Source organism: Marmota flaviventris, chromosome 2 (genome assembly GCF_047511675.1).
Source record: "Marmota flaviventris isolate mMarFla1 chromosome 2, mMarFla1.hap1, whole genome shotgun sequence".
NCBI lineage: Eukaryota > Metazoa > Chordata > Mammalia > Rodentia > Sciuridae > Marmota > Marmota flaviventris.
The window spans coordinates 47,922,743-47,946,412 of record NC_092499.1 but is presented as its reverse complement, the minus strand read 5'-3'; the positions used below and the strand labels follow the sequence as shown (position 1 = coordinate 47,946,412).

Here is a 23,670-nt window from a genome sequence, read left to right as displayed (position 1 = left end):
TCTAATTCATTGACACTACATGCTATAGTGGCTTGTGCCCATCATTTTTTTTAAACAGATTTGTATTTTTAATTGATTTTCTTTCATTGAACTTACAAAATATCTCAAGATTTTTTTTTTATTTTAAAGCATATACTTAGGCTGTGGTTAAAATGGTTGCTTATTTTTTATATTCATATAGTTCCTACTCTATATAAATTCTCTCTTTTACAGATATTGATGATGCTCAAATACTTCCCCGCTCAACTAGAGTCAGGCATTTTTCACAAAGTGAAGACACTGGAAATGAAGTTTTTGGTGCCTTGAATGAGGAACAGCCATTGCCTCGAAGTAGCAGCACTTCTGACATCTTGGAACCATTCACTGTTGAACGAGCCAAAGGTGCAGTTCCTGTCATTGACAGTTCATCCCGTCATGCACCAAGCTTGCAGAGTTCCACAGAGGCTTCTTCAATAACTAGATCCACTGAAAGCTACATCACTGATACTCATAGTAGAGAGTCTTCTCTGGAAGTTGGTGATAGCATATATGACCATCTTTGTCATTTAATAGGTCCAGTAGAACTTGCAGATTCAGCTTTCGAACAAATCCAGTACATTGACCTTGAAGGAGATGACGATCTTCTTTCTTCCCTGAAAGAATATTTTAAAGAAAGTCAGGGTAAAAATGAGATAGGTAAAGATACAGCTTCTCCAGAAGTGATTATTGCAGTAACTAGGGATGAAAGATCATCCTTAGATAAATTAGAATACACAGATCAGGAAATTAAATCAGAAAATGTCATGTCTTTTGTTGGGACTCCTGAAAATATGCAGTTTGAAAAAGAACCAAACTCATCTGTCTTCATGAGTAATATTGCACCTAATCAGTCAGATACTTTCATGAGACCACAAACTTCTGAAAAATCCGAGCAACCAAACATTGATAAAAAGTCATCGGAGCCTAGTTTAGATAGCCCTTGTGATAAAGAAAAAAGGAAATATCTGTATAGACAATCAGCCACAGAATTAGATGCCTGTGTAGACGTAACACTAGCTGAAAAGCTTAAGGGTATGCAAATTAATGAAAAAATCACTGTCCCACATGTAATGCATGTCAAGAAGACTACACTAAAACCATCTGTTAACCGCAGAGTGCCTCATAGTTCAAACACTAGCAAACTTTCTCCAACTAAAAGGAGCTTGTCTGAAACAGTAACCCATAGGGCCAAAATCATGAAAATTGCTACTAAGAAACGAAATAGTGTTCATGTTACTTTTAGACCATCTACTGAGTCTGTTCAGTTTTATAATCCTCTGGAAAACAAAGAGGCTCCATGGAAGATGAGACTACGGAAGCTTGGTGGCTTTAGTAGTAGTAACAATAGCAGCACCAGCAATCTCCATACCAACTCAACTAGTGGTACAGAGCTTGTAAAACCTGGTGTGTACAGGCCTTTAGATACAATTAGTGCAGCATCTGTTAGTAGCAAAACAGTGAAGGAATCTACAGAGATTCCCACTACCGTATTACAAAAAGAAGAAATTGCAAGTAATCAGTTAAGCAGTCGTAGTACTCTTAGGTCATCAAGTCATGAGGCAGGTCTACAGCAGGGCTCCCTGGGTGGCGTTTATAAAACTGTTGTACATGCTCTTTCGAAGCCGAAGGCAAATGTTTCCCCACAGAGGCAGAACAGAATGCCACCAGAGGCTCCACTGAGGGATCTGTACAGTCATGTAATGGGCTATTTTGGAAGGAAAGCTGCAGGTGAGCACTAACAGTGTGCAGAGCGCAAAAGGAGAAAGACAGCACCAGTTTGGCTTAATGCAACTGAAGCAAGCTATAAGCAATCAAAGAGCTTTGGGATGGTCACTGCTTTCTCTCTGTTTGGTTATGCATGCGCCTTTCCCCAGCTGTATTTTTCCCAGCATAAGATGTTTATTTAAATTACTAATTTCCCTTATAAGGCATTTAGTTAAACCTCTTTGCTGCTGAACAACAAGTTAGAAAAGAGGAAGATACAGGAAAAATTTAATGACCTTTCAAAGGCTACCTAAATCAGATATTTTCCTTAGTATGTATCACATGAGTCTTGAAATTCAAGTTTACTAAGGAGTCATTATGCTTTCTCTCTTGCCCAGCTATGTTTATTTTTAACAGGGCACTAGCTGTATCTAATTGGGTTCATTTGTTTTTACTGTTGAATTATGTGGTTTTATATTTTTTCTTGGTGAAAATTACTTTGACATCTAATAACATAATAAGTATCAAGGCCTACAATCAACACCTACATATAGTTAACTGGTCATTGACTAAGAAATTATTTGTTAATTTTCAAAATGAATTTAATAATTTTTAAGTCACTTCCAAACATGCCGTAAGCTTTTAGTGTTGCATTCATTTGAATGCAAGTCATGTAATTGAAACACTTATCATTACTTTCTTTTTTCTGATATTTTAAATGTGCATAAAGGTTTCATGAAGTTAATCCTAATTTAATTATGGAACCTCTGTGGACAGATTACAGAAAGAAAGCAAGATTATGATAACTGTTTTATCTTGATTCAAAGTTAAAATAACTTAACAGATATAGAAAATTAACTTTCAGCAGTAAGGTAGGTTTTGATTTTATTTGTTTTTAACATGGTTTTGTTAGCATGATTAACAACGCTGTATAATGCATCTTGCATTGAGCCATTAATGCCACCTGAGGGCAGTATTTGACAGCTTAGCAAAGCCTGGCCAGTAATATAAAGACAATGGTATTTCACAATGAATTCTGACCAGTACATTTTCTTATTCTGAAATGCTTTGTAGTTTCGTAGGAATATAAACAGTGCTGATTTGCTTTTCGTTTTCAGAGAGATTAATTTCAAATAGCAATAGCAGTGATATACTTACTTTCAGTAAGTTAGTTTCCAAAGTTAAAATTTTCTTGTAATATAAATCATAATGTAGTCATTTAAAAAAATCAAAATGATTTTTATAATTTTTTAAGCTTTTGTAAAGATGAACATCTTTTTTCCTGTACTAAAATTAGATTTTTTTTTTTAGTGGATAGAAACAACATTCTATGAAAATCATAGAATTTTTATTTATAAATATCCAAACTTAAATGTACTTGTGTCCCATTGAGATTTGCATAGATTGAAGGGATATATTTCTTGCAAATATTCTTTGGGGGAAAATAATAAATTATTAAGTCTCTAAATAGAAACACATAGGCAGGAAGATAGATAAATAAATATACCAGTTTCTTTAAAGGCAATATTAACCTGACTTCAGCTAGTGCTTATCTGTAAGCTTTCTTGCTGTTTAAGGTTATACTGAAGATTGACTAACATCTGCTTAGTTGAATAAAATAAATATCAATTTACTAATTCTTAAAATTAAATCTAAAAGAAGGAAAATTATTCATAAGTGCATGTTTGGCAAAATAATTGATATGGCATAGGTACTTTGAGTTATTTAAGTTTAGAAAGTGCAGTTAAATTTTTCCTCACTATATATAGTTATTTATTTGCTTTTAGTCAATAAAGAGGACATGAGCTCCAAACTGCCTCCTCTTAATAGTGATATTGGCAGCAGCAGTGCTAATGTTCCTGATCTGATGGATGAGTTTATAGCAGAACGACTTCGAAGTGGTAATGCCTCGGTAAGTTATATTTCTATTTTATTTATTTGGTTTCAAACAGGAAACTTAAGAGAACCAGAATATATGTATCTGTGTACATATATATGCATCTAATGCATATGTGGAAATTTTCTTTTAAAACAACCTTCTCCCATATTTAACCTTTTTAAAATTTTTTAAAATTTTTTTATTTGTTTTAGTTAATTATACATGACAGTACAATGACCTTGACATATTATACGTTTGAACCAGATGGGATATAATTTCTCATTTTTCTGAGTGTACAGGTTGCAGAATCACATTGGTCATGCGGTCACGTATATACACACATCAATAATAATGTCTATTTCATTCTATTATCCTTCCTTTCCCCCCATCCCCTCCCCTTCTTTCCCTTCCCCTCCCATCATTTCTCTCTACCCAATCTGAGGTGAGAGGGAAAAAAAAAGAATAGCTTCACCTTAACACTTTTTTTAAGTTAAGGTTTTTAAAATTACATTTTTGTAATACTTTTTAATCCAGAGATATAAAACAAGCAGGCTTGTAGTTTTCACTAAAAGAATATTGAAATATCTGTTTGTTCAAATAGTAGATTTAAGCCACTACCTTCCTAGTTCCCCCTACTTGGTCCCACCTTGGTGCCAGTTGCCAATGTCAATAGGAAAGATAACATTAGAGGTCATGTGGCCCACCTCCCATGGTTTTCATAATGCAAATATTGCTTAATCATTCCAGATAACTTTGGAATAGACTTTAAAGTTTTCTTTATTTTGAAGATAATGGCAATGTCTTATTCCTAATAATGCTTAATTGTTCGGGGAGGATGAGTATGTATGGGATTGGTCATACTCCATTTGAGTTTCAAATTTTTGGTGACTTATCTTTTTTTAAGTTTAATTTTTTTCTTTTTTTAAAATTTATTTTTTAGTTGTAGTTGGACACAATACCTTTATTTGTTTATTTTTATGTGGTGCCGAGGGTTGAACCCAGGGCCTCGCACACACTAGACAAGCGCTCCACCGATGAGCCACAACCTCAGCCCCTATTTTTTTTTTTTCTTGAGTGGGTAAAAATCATTGTAGAATCATTATAGAATGACTTTTTAGACATCATTCTTCCTTCTTACCCATTCTCTCTTCTATTTACTGCTGCTTTTTCCTGTTAAATACTTCACTCTTAATTCTGTTTAATTTGAATTTACTGCATGGATCCTACTGAAGCTTTGCTTTAGGTAGATCAACATTGGTGTAGGCACCAGATCCAGCCCTTATATAAATTGCTTAATGAGTATGTTTCCCTCTCCTCTTGTAGGCCCTAAGTCTCAGAACTGAATGTGATGATTGTCTTGGAAATTAAAGGTTTCAGATGTTTAATGAGAATACATTTTTTTTAATGTTTAAATGTTTCTTGAATTTTTAGACTATGACAAGAAGAGGAAGTAGTCCAGGTAGCCTTGAAATTCCCAAAGACCTCCCTGATATTCTAAACAAACAGAATCAGATGCGCCCTATTGATGACCCTGGTGTGCCTTCGGAATGGACTTCTCCTGCTAGTGCAGGGAGCAGTGATCTTATCAGCTCAGATAGTCATTCGGATTCTTTCAGTGCTTTCCAATATGATGGCCGAAAATTCGACAGCAAGTATCTTTTAACATTTGAGTAGTATGTTTTGTATTGTCTGTTCAAGACTGACTTATGAATTATATAGCAGTCATCTTCCTTTCCAAAGTTACTCAGGCAGTTGATCCTGCATATTTTGATTTCATTTTCCAGTAAAATTCCAAAGGAAGTTTTAGGGAATCATCTTAGGTTGAGACTAAGTGCCAAACTAAGTGCATTTAAAAAACAATTCTGCCCTTTCAAAAACAAATTATAATTTTAAGACCAGATGAACTTTATATTAAAATAAAGAACGGTTATGGTTATGACTTGCTACTATTTCATGTAGTCATATTTGGGAACCACTGACCAGTTATGTGCAGTGCTACATTACCCAGAACATTTCTTGAATTATTGTTTTATGTTAAAATAACATCAGCTGGGTGTGGTTGCACACGCCTGTAATCCCAGCAGCTTGGGAAGCTGAGACAGGAGGATTGCGAGTTTAAAGCCAGTCTCGGCAATAGTGAGGCACTTAGCAACTCATTGAGACCCTGTCTCTAAATAAAATACAAAATAGGGCTGGGGATGTGGATCAGTGGTTGAGTACCCCTGAGTTCAATTCCTGGGTAAAAAAAGAAAATAACATCAGTGATATAGCTTGTTACTGTATCACTACCACATAGTTATTCTGCTGTTATTTTCTATTATACTTGGCACCAAAATTAAAAAGAAAAAGTAAAAACCTTGGCAATCAATTTTGTGAAGAGCTAGGAGATGCATTGGCGAATTATGTAATTCCTCCCTTTGTGGATTGATTGTATATTAATTCCAGATAAAACATGATTTAAAAGAAAGATGATTTTTATCCTATATGTATAATTTGTATATTTCCTGTGCTAGAGATTATAAAATGTTTGAAAAACATTATGTTACTAGCCAGCAGAAAACATGAATAAGAATAGTGATGACGTATCATGTCTATGTAGATACAATAAATTATAAATAGAAGTTTAGGGGAAATGTTAATGTTTGGTCTTTTTGGTGATTCAGCTGTCTTTTATATAAATATTTTTGTTTTATAACTGGGATTCATATATTCTTTCTTCCTTATAGACTTTGGCTTTGGAGCTGACACTGGAATTCCATCATCTGTTGATGTGGATTCATGTTCTGGCCATCATCAAAGTGCTGAAGAGCAGGAAGTAGCTAGTCTAACCACACTTCATATAGATTCTGAAACAAGCAGTCTCAATCAACAGGCTTTCTCTGCTGAAGTTGCAACAGTTACTGGTAAATTTATCACCTTTATATGTTGTAATTGAGTTTAGATGGATCCTATGATTATCATTCATATGATTATCATGTATGATTATTCATGATTTTGATATGTGATTATATGATTATATGATTATTATGATATATGATACAAGTGATATAGCTTTGTATATACTTTTTTAGTCATTTGTTGTGCTAGTTTTAAGAATTACATAATATATAGAACCACACTTTTGAAGAATTAAGATACACAAACACATGTTTAATTTATATTGGGTTTTGCTGTATAGAAAGAAATAACAAAAGGGTAAAATTTGGCTATTGTCAACTTTAAAATATTGATATTTCTCTGCTAGAAAAAGCTTAAAGTAGAAAGAAAAGAATTTAATGTTTCAGCTACTTGCCTAGCACTAGCAGCACTATACAACTACCGTCAGTAGTTCTATACAGTATTAATTTATCCTAGGTACCTGAGTTTCTATAGCTGGGATAAGAATGGGAGTAGATATTCTTATTTTTACTGATGGCTCTGATTTTATGTTAGTCCTACGGTAGTATGAGATGGGGTACCTAGATGCAAAAGCTTGTACATTATAATGGTTTTGTTAACCTTGGCCAGTTCATATGCTTAATCTTTTGAAGTATTGTTATTGGGATTTTAAGTATTATATCTTAGGGAAAGGTATTGAAGAGTACTTCATGGTAATTTTATGAAATTATACTTACAGGCTCAGAAAGTGCTTCTCCAGTCCATTCAGCTGTGGGATCCAGGTCACAGACACCTTCCCCTTCTACATTGAATATAGACCACATGGAACAGAAGGATCTACAGCTTGATGAGAAACTCCACCACTCCGTTCTTCAAACACCAGATGATCTAGGCAATACTTGGAAATTAGATATTTGCCATTTTTCCTTTCAAAACATTAGTGTTAAAAGATCTTAAATAAGTCATCTTAAATTTGATTATGTATGATTATTATAAATGTTCAGACATTTCTGACTCTTAGAAATTTTTATTATATCATTTTTTCTAGCTTTTAAAGAAAGCTATTTATACTGATTTTTGCTCATTTTATCATAGTTGATTATAGTCTTGGAATTAGTGATAGTATTATTTTTATGTTATGTTATTTATTGATACAGTGCTATTTCCTAAAATTTAAAATACATAATTGGTATCATTACTCTTAATATTATATTTGAAGATCCTACTGACTCACTGGAGTATTATTGCTTACTAATCAAGCTTTCAGTGCAACAGTTTTGATCATCAATAATTTTTTTTATTGATTTTTGACTTTGTGGGTATTCAACTAAACTTTAAAAGTAAGCAGTCCATTGGGCTGGGGTTGTGGCTCAGTGGTAGAGCACTTGCCTGGCATGTGTGAGGCCCTGGGTTCGATCCTCAGCACCGCATATAAATAAATAAATAAATAAAAGATCCCTTTACAACTAAAAAATATTTTTAAAAAAGTAGACAGTCCAAATATTTTTATTTTTAAGTATATATTTAAAAAGTGACTTGGGGGCGCCAGGGTTGTGGCTCAGTGGTAGAGCGTTTGCCTAGCATGTGTGAGGCACTGGGTTCAATCCCCGGCTCCACATAAAAAAAAAAAAAAGGTATTGTGTCCATCTATAACTAAAAACATTTTTAAAAAAATGTTTAAAAAGTGACTTGGAGAACCTCAGAAACTACAAGTTAAAAAAGAAAAGTTAGGTTTACTAATTCCTGCATGATGTTACAAGTATGAGATAGACATTTTGCAAATGTACCAAAAACTTTAGTCAAAGACATAGTTGATGAAATATTTGTAATAACTACTATGAAAAGTCAGTTTTTATTGTTAATGCAACACATTTATTGTCTGACCAAAGGAAGAAATTTAAACCTGTATGTTTGTTGGTTTGTTTGTTTGTTTAATAACTATTTTGGTTTTTTTAAGGTGCTCATTCCTAATGTGCAGTCACATAGCTCTATTTTTCTAGTTTGTGGATTAATTTTGAACTTTTCCTTATTTTGACCTTCAGGTTTTTATTTGTTTTTATAGTACCCCCTAATTGTTTGTTAAAAATTTTAAACTTATAGGGCTGGGGCTGTAGCTCAGTGCCAAAGTGTTTGCCTAGCATGCATGAGGCACTGGGTTTGATCCTCAGCACCACATAAAAATAAACAAATAAAATAAAGGCATTATATCCATCTACAACTACAAAAAAGTTTTTTTTTTAATTTAGACTAGTAAAGTGAAAACCCATAAGTCCTCACAAATTCCCTAGTTTTTAATATTTTTTCCTTTATCTGTATCTACACATATGAACATATATACACAATATGTATATGTGCCTTCCTTTTCCTTTGCTGGACTACTTAAGAGGGAATTTCAAGATAGCAGACCCTTCACATCTAAATACTTCAGTGATATGTGCTAAGTGTTCATTTTATGTATAACTACAGTGGAATGTCCTCATTCATAATATTTAACATTGAAACTTTATTGTTTTTTTGTTCCATAGTCAAATATCCTCAGTTGTCCCTACAGTGTTCTTATAGCCACCCTACACCAACAACTCCATCCAGAATTTATTGAGGCATCATTGCTTACCTTTTTTTTTTGGTACCAGGGATTGAACTCAGAGGAACACAACCACTAAATCACATTCCCAGCCCTATTTTGTATTTTATTTAGAGATAGAGTCTCACTAAGTTGCTTAGCGCCTCACTTTTGCTGAGGCTAGCTTTGAGTCTTGCAATTCTTCTGCCCCATTCTCCCAAGCTGCTGAGATTACAGGCATGCCCCACTGCACTCAGCGGTTGCTTACCTTTTAATTGTTTAAAAATTTTGTTAGCTTTACTTGCGAAGGATAAGTTAGAGACAAATTAGTTGATTCCCTTCTATATTATAAAGGTACTGTAAAATAGAAAGGCATTATAGCAATGGTTAGAATGTCAGTGTTTTTTGTATTCTGTTTTAGTGGCTTTACACCAGAAGCCTATTTTTTATTATGGAGAAATATTAATTATTTAGTATCTTTTTAAAAATATTTTTTAGTTGTAGATGGACACAATATCTTTATTTGTACTTATTTATTTTTATATGACACTGAAGATCAAACCCAGGGCCTCACACATGTGAGGCAGGTGCTCTACCACTAAGCTACAACCCCAGCCTTAATTATTTAGTTTCTTAATAATACAGTCAGTTACTGTATACTTTACCTGCAGAGAGAAAATTAAAGCATTGCAAATAAAGGATATACTAAGAGTGAATTTAGCGTAAATTATCAACAGATTGGGGTATTATCAAATACAAAAAATCATAAACTTATGATTATTTCGTTCTGCAAAATTTTTAGTTCCCCAAATTCTTTAGATGCATTGGAATCTTTATTGACCTTTAATGGTGTTCTATACATTGAACAGAAGAACAGATCATATATTGAGTAATGTATTTTTTTAGAGCTAGAAGACAATAATGATAATCTAGCTAAACCATCCATTTTATAGATGAGAAAGTATAGACTCTGTGAAGTTATCAACTTGTTTAACACATAATCAGTGGCAGAAATGATGTGAGGACCATGTATTTATTACTTTTGATCTTGCTGGTATTAATAAGTAAAAGAAGTATGGTGGTTTTTATTAGCCTTGAATTTTAATAAAATTATCATTTTTGTGCCATTGTGATACCTCTTACTGTTAGGAATAGCTTCATTGTGAAGCACATAAATAAATATATTTCTTTGGAAGTTTTAACTACAAGGAATAGGTTTATGAAGACTTCATTTAAGAACTACTTTTACCCTGAGATTTTCTATTAACTTGATGAAATAACAAGAAGGAGTTGTTAGATAAAAGTGAAAATTAATGTATATATCAAAGAAATTTCTCCATCTGGTATTTGCCCAGTGAGTGGTATCCATATGTATATCTAGTTAGAAGCACTATTGTAATTATTGCCATAATAGGGAATTATGAATTGGTGAGGTCTTGACCTTCTCAGGAAAAAACAAAACTTAGGTACATTCACATTTCTTTTATTCACTTCTGTAGATATTTAAGATTGTTAATTTAAGTTCTTTTTGGTTTTTGCTATCAATTCTCTGGAAATTACTAACACAATTGTATTTTTTTTTTTCTATAGAAATTAGTGAATTTCCATCTGAATGTTGTAGTGTGATGGCAGGGGGTACTCTCACTGGATGGCATGCTGATGTTGCTACTGTTATGTGGCGAAGAATGCTAGGCATTTTGGGAGATGTCAATGCAATTATGGATCCTGAAATACATGCTCAAGTTTTTGATTACCTCTGTGAACTTTGGCAGAATCTAGCCAAGGTAAAAAAGACAATAAAGGATATAAAAGAAAAAGACAAGAAAAATAAAGTATTAAGAAATAGAAAAAGCTTAGAGAACATTGTTACATGCACACCTTCCTATAGATAAACTGGTATCCAGCATGGTGAAGTCACTTAACTATAGTTAAATATGTGTTTTGAACCTGAGTTTGAACTTTAGTTTAAGGTAAAGCAAACTGAAAGAGAAAATAGTTTTCATAGTCTTGTCCCCTTTTTTTTTTGAAAATTACAGATTAGAGATAACCTCGGCATTTCAACAGATAACCTGACTTCCCCTTCTCCACCAGTTTTGATTCCTCCGTTAAGAATTCTTACACCTTGGCTTTTTAAGGTAAGCTTAATATATAAAATATTAATTTTAAATTATCATTTAATAAGTTTGAAACAGTTTATAAAATTTGGACTATTATATGGTCTTCTAAAGCACTTAGTTTTTAGCTAGTATTTTTAGGAAGTCATTGAGCGTTATTTAAGAGAGGAGAGTAGGCATGCCAGAATTATAGGATACGTTGTTTTTATGTATTTAATAAAGCAAAAGTGAATATAGAAAATTATATTTGTATTGTATTTAAGTAAAAAATAGACCTTCAGTTGTATGACAGAATATGCTGTGTATATTTCAGAGTTTTAATTTTTTTAAAAGTAGTATTTGAAATTTGAGGTATTTTTCTAAGTGGAATCCTTTGTGATTTTTTCACCCCTACATTATAACATTTTGGATAATAACAGTAGTCTCAGTAGCCCCGAGGTTTGGTTTATTAAAGAAATTAAACCAACATAGAAATAAATGAAAACAGATATATTATTTGCTATATTCAATTAAATATCTAAGAAACAATATTTGTTTTTGAGTATTAAAACTGATTTTTTAATTTAGGCAACCATGTTGACTGATAAATATAAACAAGGTAAATTACATGCTTATAAGCTCATTTGTAATACAATGAAAAGAAGACAAGATGTATCTCCAAATAGAGATTTTCTAACACATTTCTACAATATAATGCATTGTGGGTTACTTCATATTGATCAGGTAAATATATATATCCCTTCTAAGAAATTATTTTATCTGTTTATCCTTAATTCTTAATTCTGTTTAACTTTTGATTTTTAAGATCTAGAATTAAAACTAGCTCCTGTATATAGCAGTTTATATAGAGTTTGATTCCATTTTAAGACCTTATTTGTTCTTAAAGCATGGTTGAAAATAAGCCATTTTATGGGTTAGGGGGTTGATTTGAGTGTTCCTCCAACTTTAATGTTATACCAACTAGTTTACTTTTTGAAGAGGTTAAATCATTCTTTGCTTAAATTGACAATATCTTTCTGTGATGCCCCATAGTCCCTATTACTAGACATTTTATAATTGATAGTTGATATTTGAAGCATATGAATTTGTTCACCTCATCTTACAGTAGTCAGAGCTGTTTTTTTCTACTTTTTCTTATTACCACCAATTATAGTAACATGGTTACAATTATATTGACTTTGCAATTGTATCAGTTATAATCATTAAATAGTCATAAATATAACCAGAACATTATTCAGGAGTCTTGATATTGGCTATAAAACTAAAAAGTATGGGAGATTACAAGTCAAAGTAATTAAATATTTTTATCCTTATGTGATTGAAACTTGACTTGTAGGTCACTACGAGAGTACTGTTAATATTAAAAGATGGTAATTATATTTCTTTCTGAAAACACTTCTAGCATTAATCTAAAGTAATCACAGTTTCTAACCCTATAAACATATCTCAAATAAATTGACACTATTAGTTACTAGAGAGAGCTTTTGTTTAAAATAGGTTAAATTGAGTAATATGACCAAATCCACTGAATCCTCATACTAAATGCCAAAAACATAGTGAATGAATAACCAGGAACATTCCCTTTAAATGTACCCACTTCTAGATTTCCAAAGTTGAACATCTATTATTTAAGGACTCTATATAAAAAAAGAGAATCTCCACAGTTGCCACATAGCAAGTCATGTGGGTTCAGAGATGAAAGTTATCAGTTGGAGACAAATAGGTAGCAGAAGATGCTACTCTGTTGTTCAGTTTTATATGTGTAGGCATTAACCCTCGAAGTGACAAGTCTTTTCTGCTATCTAGTGTGGAAAAAAATGTCATAGGCTTTGTCAGTTAAAACAAATTTGTTTTAAGTTTATGTATTTTTTGGAAGAATTCAATTAGTCTCCAATTAGTCATCCAATGTACAATTATTACTTTTTTGTTTCACATATTATTTATGTTTAAGGATATAGATTAGCTGGTACCCAAGATTATATATGTGATATTCTTTTTCCCTTTACTTCTTTATTCTAAGGATATTGTCAATACAATTATCAAGCACTGCTCACCTCAATTTTTTTCACTTGGTTTGCCTGGTGCCACAATGCTTATTATGGATTTTATTGTAGCAGCTGGTAGAGTGGCTTCTTCAGCTTTTCTTAATGTAAGTTTTTATTTATTTTTTCTTCATAATATAACAAGCTTTTGTTAAGCAGGATTCAACTAACAGAGCCACAAAGGAAGAACTGTTGTGGATAAAATATAACAAGCTGATATTGAGCAAAGTTCGTAGTTTTAATTGAGTTAGATTCTTGTATGTTAAAAAATGTAAGCAAGAAATTTTGAAGTGTAAGAAATCACTAAAATTACTTGATGAATTGACTGTAAAAATGGGTAACATCTGATAAGCAAAACAGGTAAGAATCTAAGGGAAAGAAGAAAGTGAAGAAAGGGCATTCATTGGGTGCTATCAAAAGATAAATAAGAAACAGTAGGGAATAATCATTATACAGTGTGTATAATATCAAATCATGATGTTGATCAAATTGAATGTATTCAGTCTTTATTTGACAAATATTTAATGGGGAAAAAAAATGAATGAGATAACCCAGGAAAATGCCCCCACTGTACTCTTAACACTGTGTGTGAGAATTTTTTTTCACACAGTTATGGAGCTGAATGAAACACAGCTCATGAGAAAATGCCAATGAAGTGGATATGACTGAAATATGTTCATATGTAAGTGGCAATGGTGAACTAGAGACGAAGGCAGTTAGCTGTGTATATAATGCTGAAAAGGTCAGATTTTATCCTAAGGAAGGATTGAATAACCATTGAAATATTTTAAGCAAGTAGTGACTTGATGAAATTAATATTTTGGAAGAATCACCCTGGAGCAATGTATAAATGAGAAATAACAACTGAAAATCTATTAGAAAAACTGAGTGTATATGGAAGAGAAAAATACTTGGGCAACACTTTAAAACTTGCAAAGCAATTTAACAGATTATATCTTTGAAAGCTGCAAAAGACTAAGAGTGAATGAAAGGAGTTCTATTTGTGCCGTGGCAAGGTACTGTGTATTAGATATTCATGAGGAGGTGTCAGGAGAAATACTGCATATCCAAGTCAAGAGCTCAAGGGAGGTGTTGGGACTGAAATTTATAAAGCTGGTAGATAGGAGTTTAAAGCTATGAAACTACATGCAGTCACCTAGAGGAAATGTCCAAATATTGAAGAGAAAAACCAGTATTTATGACTAGGTTTTGTTGTTGTTTTGGTTTGGTTTTGGGGTTTTTTTTTGTTGTTGTTGTTGTTGTTGTTTTGGTAGTATGGATTGAACCTAGGGGCACTTAACCACTGAGCCACATCCCCAACCCTTTTCTGTTTTTATTTTGAAACAGAGTCTCACAAAGTTGCTTAGGGTCTCTCTAAGTTGCTGAGGCTAGCTTTGAAATTGCAGTCTTCCTGCCTCAGCCTCTCAAGCTTCTGGGATTATAGGTGTGTGCCACCCCACCAGCTATAACTAGTTTTATAATCTTTTTTCAGTTCCTTAAGAACAATAATTTTGTCTTCATTGTGGTATTTCCAGGGCCTTGCCCCTATTAGTGGATATTGATTGATTGATTGAAAGTTAGCATATAAAGAAACATATAACATATAAAGAAAAAACGTTTATGTAGCTCACAGTTTTGGAGATTGAAAGACCAAAATAGCAAAGCTCTGGCTCTCTTACAAGGGCTCCCTGACTGGATCACTTCATACTGGACGGCATCATTATGGGAGTATGTGCAAAAGGGAAATGACATAGCAAAGGGAGGGGCCAGACTGGTACTTTATTTATTTGTTTGTTTGTTTGTTTGTTTATTGGTACTGGGGATTGAATCCAAAGGCGTTTTACCATTGAACTACATCCTCAGGCTTTTTAATTTTTTATGTTGAGACAGGGTCTTGCTAAGTTGTTGAATTCCTTGGTAAGTTGCTGAGATTGGCCTCAAATTTTTAATCCTCCTGCCCCAGCCTCCCAAGTTACTGGGATTGCAGATATGGCACCCACGCTTACACTTTATAATCACTCCCTCTTGTGACAATGAATTCAGGGTCCCATGAGAGTTACATTAATTCCTTTTGATGGCCCAACCCAGTGACCTAACTACCTACCACTGCGTCCCACCTCATAAAAGTTCCATCTTTCAACATCACCATGCTAGGGACCAAAATAAACCTTGGGGGTGAGGGGAACCACATCCAAAGAATAACAATTCCTTTGTCTGGAATATAGAGGGATATGAATAAATTAGATATACTGTGTGCTCAAGGGATATAGTCTGCAGCTGGGGTGATAGGAAAGCTTTTTAACAACTATGAAATATAGTGTATGTTCTAAGAGGAGGAACATAGCATAATGATGAAAAGCATGGAGTCTAGAGCCAATCTGCCTGGTTCATATCCCAGCTGTACTGCTTACTAGCCATGTGACCCAGGGTGAGTTATTTGATTTCTCTGTGTCTTAGTTTCTTTGTCTATAACAGAAATAGCTTGACTAGTGGGATTATTTTATAAGGATTTAGCCACATGGTTGGAGAATTATATGACACATTTTATGCATCATATAAAAGAATTTGTTAAATGAAATCATTGGGAATTTTATTAGTTTATAGATCTGATGCAGTTTTAATGAAAAAGCATATGAATAAGTCCCTGAAAGATCAATAGTATTTGTATAATGGAGGTAAGGGAAGGTATGCCAGGCAGAGGTAAACAGACATAATAAATGTGTTCAAAGAAGGGTGACAGTACATTTTGTTTAAAGGCTAATCTGCAAGATTGTAGTAGACAGAACAGAAAAGTTCTAAAGATCCTTGCTACTGGAAGTGCAGTCTGCACATTAGAAACATTAGGCACGATCTAGGTACTTAGTAGCAGTGCAGATTTTCGGACCTTATCCCAGACCTACTCAATCAGAATCTGCATTTTGGGGGATAGAAAATACTGGGGAGCCACACATGATAGGCAAGCTGTCTACCACTGAGCTGCAACCCAGTCCTTTTTATCTCATTTTGTTGTTGATGGACCTTTATTTTATTTGCTTGTTTATATGTGGTGCTGGGAATTGAACACAGTGCCTCACGCGTACGAGGCAAGTGCTCTACAGCTGAGCTACAACTCCAGCCCATTTCTTATCTCATTTTTGAGATGAAGTCTTAATAAGTTGCACACGCTGGCCTCAAACTTGTAATCTTTTTGCTTCATCCTCCTGGTAGTTGGGATAATGTATGTACCACATGCCCGCAAAATATGCATTTTAATTAGATCACAAATGATTGGTAGAATTATTGGTTAAAGATTGAGAAGCACTGCTTTAGATTATATCTTGGAAAGTTGTGAATGCTGCAGATCAGGTTATGATGCTATGTTAGCTTAAGAGTTAAATATTTTAAAGTGCAAAGAGAAATGGTGAGCCTGTCCCTTGCAAATATTAAATGAATATATTAATCTAAAAGATTAAATGGAAGACAAACTACAGACAGTAAACAAGTTACAAGTTTATTGTAGTATTATCAGTGTACACAGATTATTAGTCTTGGATACTGGTGAAAATGATAGAACTCAGAAGAGACTTATTTATAAACCAGTGCCAGTTTTTACTAACTTTTTGTGAAAACTATTACTCTTCAGTGGGCCAGTTGTACCAGCACATTTCCTTTAGCTTTTCTCAAAGTTCTTCAATAGAATTAAGCCCCAGTGTCAAAGGTATCTGTTTTTTTTTTGTTGTTGTTCTAATTAGTTATACATGACAACAGAGTGCATTTCAACTCATTGTGCACAAATGGAGCACAACTTCTCATTTCTCTGGGTATACAAAATGCATAGTCACATTTGTGTAATCATACATGTATAATATGGTAATGATATACATCTTATTCCACCATCTTTTCTACCCCAGGTCCCCTCCCCACTCCCTTTTGCCCCATCCAAAATTCCTCCACACATCCCATGACCACCCCCATTATGGATTAACATCCACTTATCAGAGAAAACATTCAGCCTTTGGTTTTTATTGGCTTACTTCACTACCACTGAGCCACAACCCCTGCCCCTGTTGTTTCTTGATAACTGCCATTCTGACTGGAGTGAGATGAAATCTTAGAGTAGTTTTGATTTGTATTCCTCTAATTACTAGAGATGTTGAAGTTTTTTGTATTTCTCTTGACTGATTGTATATCTTCTGAGAAGTACCTGTTCAGCTCCTTAGCCCATTTATTGACTGGGTTGTTTGTTTGTTTGTTTGTTTGGTGTTAAGTTTTTTGAGTACTTTATATATATTGAAGATTAGTGCTGTATCTGACATGCATGTGGCAAAAATTTGCTCCCAAAATGTAGGCTTTTTATACCTCATTGTTTGTTTCCTTTGCTAAGTGGAAGCTTTTTAATTTGAATTCATCTCATTTATTGATTCTTGATTTCATTTTCTGCACTTTAGAAGTCTTGTTAAGGAAGTTGGGGCCTCATTCGACATGATGAAGATTTGGGCCTACTTTTTCTTCTATTAGGCTCTGGGTCTCTGGTCTAATTCCTAGGTCCTTGATCCACTTTGAGTTTTGTGTAGGATATGAAAGAGGGGTCTAATTTCATTTTGTTACGTGTGGATTTCCAATTTTCCTAGTAGCACCATTTGTTGAAGAGGCTATCTTTTCTCCAATGTCTGTTTTGGGTACCTTTGTCTAATAGAAGATACCTATATTTATTTATGTGGGTTGTAAAGACAATGTCTTATATTCTGTATGCTTGGTCTACATGTCTATTTTGGTGCCAATACAATGCTGTTTTTGTTATTATAGCTCTGTAGTATCATTTAAGGTCTGGTATTATGATGCCTCCTGCTTCACTCTTCTTGCTAAGGATTGCTTTAGCTATTCTGGGTCTCTTATTTTTCCAGATGAATTTCATGATTGCTTTTTCTATTTCTATGAAGAATAACATTGAAATTTTGATAGGAATTGCATTAAATCTCTATAATGCTTTTTGGTAGTACGGTCATTTTGATAATATTAATTTTGCCTATCCAAGAACATGGGTGATATTTCCATCTTCTAATGTCTTCTTCAGTTTCTTTCTTTAGTATTCTATAGTTTTCTTTTTTTTAATTTATATATGATAGTGGAATGCATTACAATTTTTATACACATATAGAGCACAATTTTTCATATCTCTGGTTGTATAAAAAGTATATTCACACCAATTAGTCTCTTCATATATGTACTTTGGATAATAATGATCATCACATTCCACCATCATTTATAACCCCATGCTCCCTCCTTTGCCCTCTAACCCCTCTGCCCTATCTAAAGTTCATCTATGCCTCCCATGCTCCCTCTCCCTACCCCACTATGAATCAGCCTCCTTATATCAAAGAAAACATTCAGCATTTGGTTATTTGGGATTGTCTATCTTCACTTAGCATTATCTTGTCTAACTCCATCCATTTACCTGCAAATGCCATGATTTTATTCTCTTTTATTGCTGAGTAATATTCCATTGTGTATATGTGCCACATTTTTTAATCCATTCATCTATTGAAGGGCATCTAGGTTTGTTCCACAGTTTAGCTATTGTGAATTGCGCTGCTATAAACATTGATGCATCTGTGTCCCTGTAGTATACAGTTTTTAAGTCCTTTGGTTATAGACCGAGGAGAGGGATAGCTAGGTCAAATGGTGGTTGTATTCCCAATTTTCCAAGAAATCTCCATACTGCTTTCCATTTTGGCTGCATCACTTTGCAGTCCCACCAGCAGTATATGAGTGTACCTTTTCCCCCCACATCTTCGCCAACACTTATGGTTGTTTGTCTTCATAATAGCTGCCATTCTGACTGGAGTGAGATGAAATCTTAAGAGTGGTTTTAATTTGCATTTCTCTAATTGCTAGTGATGATGAACATTTTTTCATATATTTGTTGATTGATTGTATATCATCTTCTGAGAAGTGTCTGTGTGGGTCCTTGGCCCATTTATTAATTGGGCTATTTGTGGTTTTTTTGGTGTTACCTTTTTGAGTTCTTTATATCCCCTAGAGATTAGTGCTGTATCTGATGTGTGAGGGATATGTAGTTTTCATTGTAGATGTCTTTCACCTCTTTTGTAAGATTTATTTTATTTTATTTTATTTTTTGAGGCTAATGGGAATGGGTTAGTTTTCCTAATTTCTCTTTGAGAGGATTCATCACTGATGTATAGAAATGCATTTGATTTATGGGTGTTGATTTTATATCCTGTTATTAGCTGAATTAATTTATTAGCTCTAGAAGTTCTGTGGTGGAAATTTTTGGATCTTCTAAATATAGAATCATGTTTTTGGCAAATAGTGATTGTTTGAGTTCTTCTTTTCCTGTTTGTATTGTTTAATTTCTTTCTTCTGTCTAAATGCTCTGGCTAGAGTTTCAAGAACTATGTTGAATACAAGTGGTGAAAGAAGTCATCCCTGTCTTGTTCCAGTTTTTAGAGGGAATGCTTTCAGTTTTTCTCCATTTAGAATGTTGTTGCCCTTGGGCTTAGTTAGGTAGCTTTTGTAATGTTGAGATATGTTCCTACTATCTCTGTTTTTCTAGTTTTTTGAACATGAAGTTTTGCTGTATTTCGTGGAATGCTTTTATTGAGATAATATGATTCTTACCTTTAAATCTATTTATGTGATGAATTATGTTTATTGATTTCTGTATGTAGACCCAACCTTGTATCCCTGGGATGAACCCTATTTGAACACTATCTTTTTAATATGTTTTTGTATACAATTTGCCAGAGTTTAATAAGAGAATTTTTGCATATGTGTTCATCAGGGATATTGGTCACAAGTTTTCTTTCCTTGATGTATCTTTGTCTGGTTTTGGTATCAGGGTGATACTAGCCTCATAGAATGAGTTTGGAAGAGTTTTTTCCTTTTCTATTTCATGGAATAATTTGAGGAGTATAGGTGTTAGTTCTTCTTTGAAGGTCTTGTAGAACTCAGCTGAGAATCCATCTGGTTCTGGCCTTTTCTTTGTTGGTTGGTTTTGATAGCATCTTCTATTTCATTGCTTGAAACTGATGTGTTTACATTGTGTATGTCCTCCTGATTCAGTTTGGGTAGATCATACTTCTCTTGAAATTTGTTGATATATTTGAGATTTTCTATTTGATTGGAGTATAAATTTTTAAAATAGGTTTCTCATTATCTTTTGTATTTTAGTAGCGTCTGTTGTAATATTTCTCTTCCCATCACGAATTTTAGTAACTTGAGTTTTCTCTCTCCTCATTAGCATGGCTAAGTGTTTATCAGTTTTATTTACTTTTTCAAAGAATCAACTTTTTGCTTTGTCAGGTTTTTGAGTTGTTTCTTTTGTTTCAATTTCATTGATTTCAGCTCTGGTTTTAATTATTTCTTGTCTTCTGCTATTTTTGATGTTGACTTGTTCTTTTTCTAGAGCTTTGTGATGTAATTTTAAGTCATTTATTTGATGACTTTTTATTCTTTTAATGAATGAGCTCAATGTAATGAACTTTCCTCTTAGCACTGCCTTCATAGTGTCCCAGAGATTTTGATATCTTGTATTGGTGTTCTCATTTACCTCTAAGATTTTTTTTAATTTCCTCTGTTATTTATTCTGCTATCCATTCATCATTCAATAACATATTATTTAGTCTCCAGGTGTTAGAGTAGCTTCTATTTTTTTATTTTATTGTTGATTTTTAATTTCATTAGATTGTGATCAGATAGAATGCAGTGTGGTATCTCTAATTTTTTTTTATTTACTAAGAGTTGCTTTGTGGCATAATATATGGTTTATTTTAGAGGAGGATCCATGTGCTGCTGAGAAGAAAGAGTATTCACTCGTTGATGGATGAAATATTCTATATGTGTCAAGTCTAAATTATTGATTGTATTATTTAGTTCTATAGTTACTTTGTTTAGTTTTTGTTAGGAATATCTGTCCAGTAATGAGAGAGGTATGCTAAAGTCATCCATTGTTATTGTGTTGTGGTCTATTTGATTCTTGAGATTGAAAGATTTATGGGTGTTGATTTTATATCCTGTTACTTGCTGAATTCATTTATTAGCTCTAGAAGTTCTCTGGTGGAGTTTTTTGGATCTTCTAAATATAGAATCATGTATTATTTAGAAGTGTTTGTTTGATGTACGTAAATGCTCCATTGTTTGGGACGTAAATATTTATGATTGTTATGTCTTGCTGATATATGATTCCCTTAAGCAGTATGAAATGTCCTTCTTTATCCCTCCTGACTAACTTTGGCTTGAAGTCCATTGTATCTGAAATGAGGATGGAAATCTCTGCTTGTTTACGCAGTACATGTGAGTGGTATGTTTTTTTCCATCCTTTCACCTTCTGTCTGTGGGTGTTTTTTCTTATGAGTCTCTTGAAGACAGCATATTATTAGGTCTTTTTTTTCATTCCAGTCTGCCAATCTTTATCTTTTGATTGATTAGTTTAGGCCATTAACATGCAGGATTATTGAGATTTGATTTGATACATATTCCTAGTCATTTTGGTTTATTTTTTGTTTTTAACTTGACTTGTTTTCTCCTTTGAATGACTTTTCATTTAGTGTAGTTAGTTCCTCCTTTTGCTGATTTTCATTGTTTTGTTTTGTTTTTATTTCCTCCTCATGTAATATTTTGCTGAAAATGTTCTGTAGTGCAGGCTTTCTAGTTGTAAATTCTTTTAACTTTTGTTCATCATGGAAGGTTTTTATTTCGTCATCAAATCTGAAGCTTAATTTTGCTGAACATAAGATTCTTTGTTGGCATCCATCTTCTTTTAGAACTTTGTATATGTTGTTCTAGGACTTCTTAGCTTTAAGGGTCTGGGCTGAGAAATCTGCTGCAATCTGAATTGGTTTTCTCCTATATATAATCTGGTACTTTTCTCTTGTGGCCTTTAAAATTCTATCCTTGTTCTGTATGCTAGGCATTTTCATTGTAGTGTGCCTGGGTATGGATCTATTGTAATTTTGTACATTTGGGTCCTGTGAGCCTGTTATTTGATTTTCCATTTCTTTCTTTAGGTTTGAGAAATTTTCTGATATTATTTCATTGAAAAGATTGGGCATTCCTTTGGTGTATATTTCTGTGCCTTCCTCAATTCTGATAAATCTTAAATTTGGTCTTTTCACGTTATCCCATAATTCTTGGATGTTCTATTCATGGTTTCTTATTATATTCACTTTGTGTTCAGCTTTATTTTCAAGATTATATATTTTGTTTTCATTGCCTGAGGTTCTGTTTTCCAAGTGATTTAGTCTGTTGGTGATACTTTCTATTGGATTTTTAATTTGATTTATTGTTTCCTTCATTTCAAGGATTTGTGTGGGTTTTTTTCCCCCCAGAAGTTTTGTTTTGTTTTTTAGCTCTTCATTGAAGTGATTTTTTGCTAACTGTATTTGTTCTCTGACACCATCCTTTACTTCACAGATCAGTTTAATTATGTACATTCTGAATTCCTTCTCTGATATTTTTTCTACTGTGTTGTCAGTGGATTCTAACCATTTTGGTTCAGGGTGCTTTCTTCCCTTGTTTTTTCATGTTGTTGGTGTGTCTTCTAGCAGTGTGGATTCAAGGTATTATGGTTTCTACCCTATAGATTTATAGTGCCCCTATAGGTTTCCATTACTTTGCCTTTAAAGGGAAGATCAATATTAACAGTTACCAGTGCAAACAGTGTGCAGCCTTAAACCAAATAGTAGCTATTAAGACATTTACAGTTTTGTCGCAATAAACAGAAATGATGTATTCAGTTATTGTCTATAATATATACAATAGGTTTGCCAAAGGGTCTACAATTTAAAGATAGAGAGAGAACAGGGTAGTGTAGGATGTGATGTTTATGAGGTAGATGGGGGGAGAAGATAGAAGTATTAGATCATTGGAAGAGTGAAAGAGGAATCAGTAGAAGTTGGCTGTGAGCAGGAGAAAAGAGAGTAAGACAATCCAGGGAATGAAATAAGTGAGAGGAAAATGTAGAGAAGGAATAAAATAAGAAAAAAAATTAAAAATATTCAATAATGCAAAACTAAAGTGATATACAATAAAACTGTAATATACTACTCAGACATCCCAGTCCTCAGTAGCTTGATGTATGAAAATTACTTGGTTTCAAAACTGGTGGGGATGTGAAAACAGAAAAGAAAAGAAGAAAAATCTCAAAAGAAAATTGAACAATTATTTCTGTTGGAGTTCAATAGTTTCTCTGCTTCCCTTCTCATCCAATAGGTAGAGTTATGTGGAGTTTGCTGGTATCTCTACCCTCAGGAAGGTGAGGGTTTCTAGGGTGGTAGGGTGAGTCTTGGAGGCGGAACTCCTCAAGGTGCAAAATGGCAATTTCCAGTCTACATTGGAAGACTGCACCCAGGAGTCTCTTTTGGGGTCCATTCGTGTGATATGGGAGCCTGATCTTAGCCCCTTATGTTGCTTGCAGACCTCACAATTCCTGGTCTCTAATTTAGTCTCTAAACTGTTTCCCTCCCACTCCCACCT

The 23,670-nt window shown here is 33.5% G+C and overlaps 1 protein-coding gene across 4 annotated transcripts in view; it reads left to right on the top strand.

Moving 5' to 3' along the window:
• The window catches only part of Ralgapa1 (Ral GTPase activating protein catalytic subunit alpha 1), a 251,241-nt gene that overhangs the window by 113,279 nt on the left and 114,292 nt on the right, over positions 1–23,670 (top strand). For 3 of the 4 annotated variants that reach the window (XM_071607832.1, XM_027929473.3, XM_071607833.1), the window contains exons 17-25: positions 214–1,746; positions 3,510–3,634; positions 5,033–5,249; positions 6,328–6,504; positions 7,218–7,370; positions 10,632–10,825; positions 11,078–11,176; positions 11,723–11,878; positions 13,176–13,304. In XM_071607832.1, the coding sequence (XP_071463933.1) occupies positions 214–1,746; positions 3,510–3,634; positions 5,033–5,249; positions 6,328–6,504; positions 7,218–7,370; positions 10,632–10,825; positions 11,078–11,176; positions 11,723–11,878; positions 13,176–13,304 (2,783 nt within the window). The remainder of the gene's footprint in view (positions 1–213; positions 1,747–3,509; positions 3,635–5,032; positions 5,250–6,327; positions 6,505–7,217; positions 7,371–10,631; positions 10,826–11,077; positions 11,177–11,722; positions 11,879–13,175; positions 13,305–23,670) is intronic. The other variant, XM_027929475.2, reaches the window with a different exon arrangement.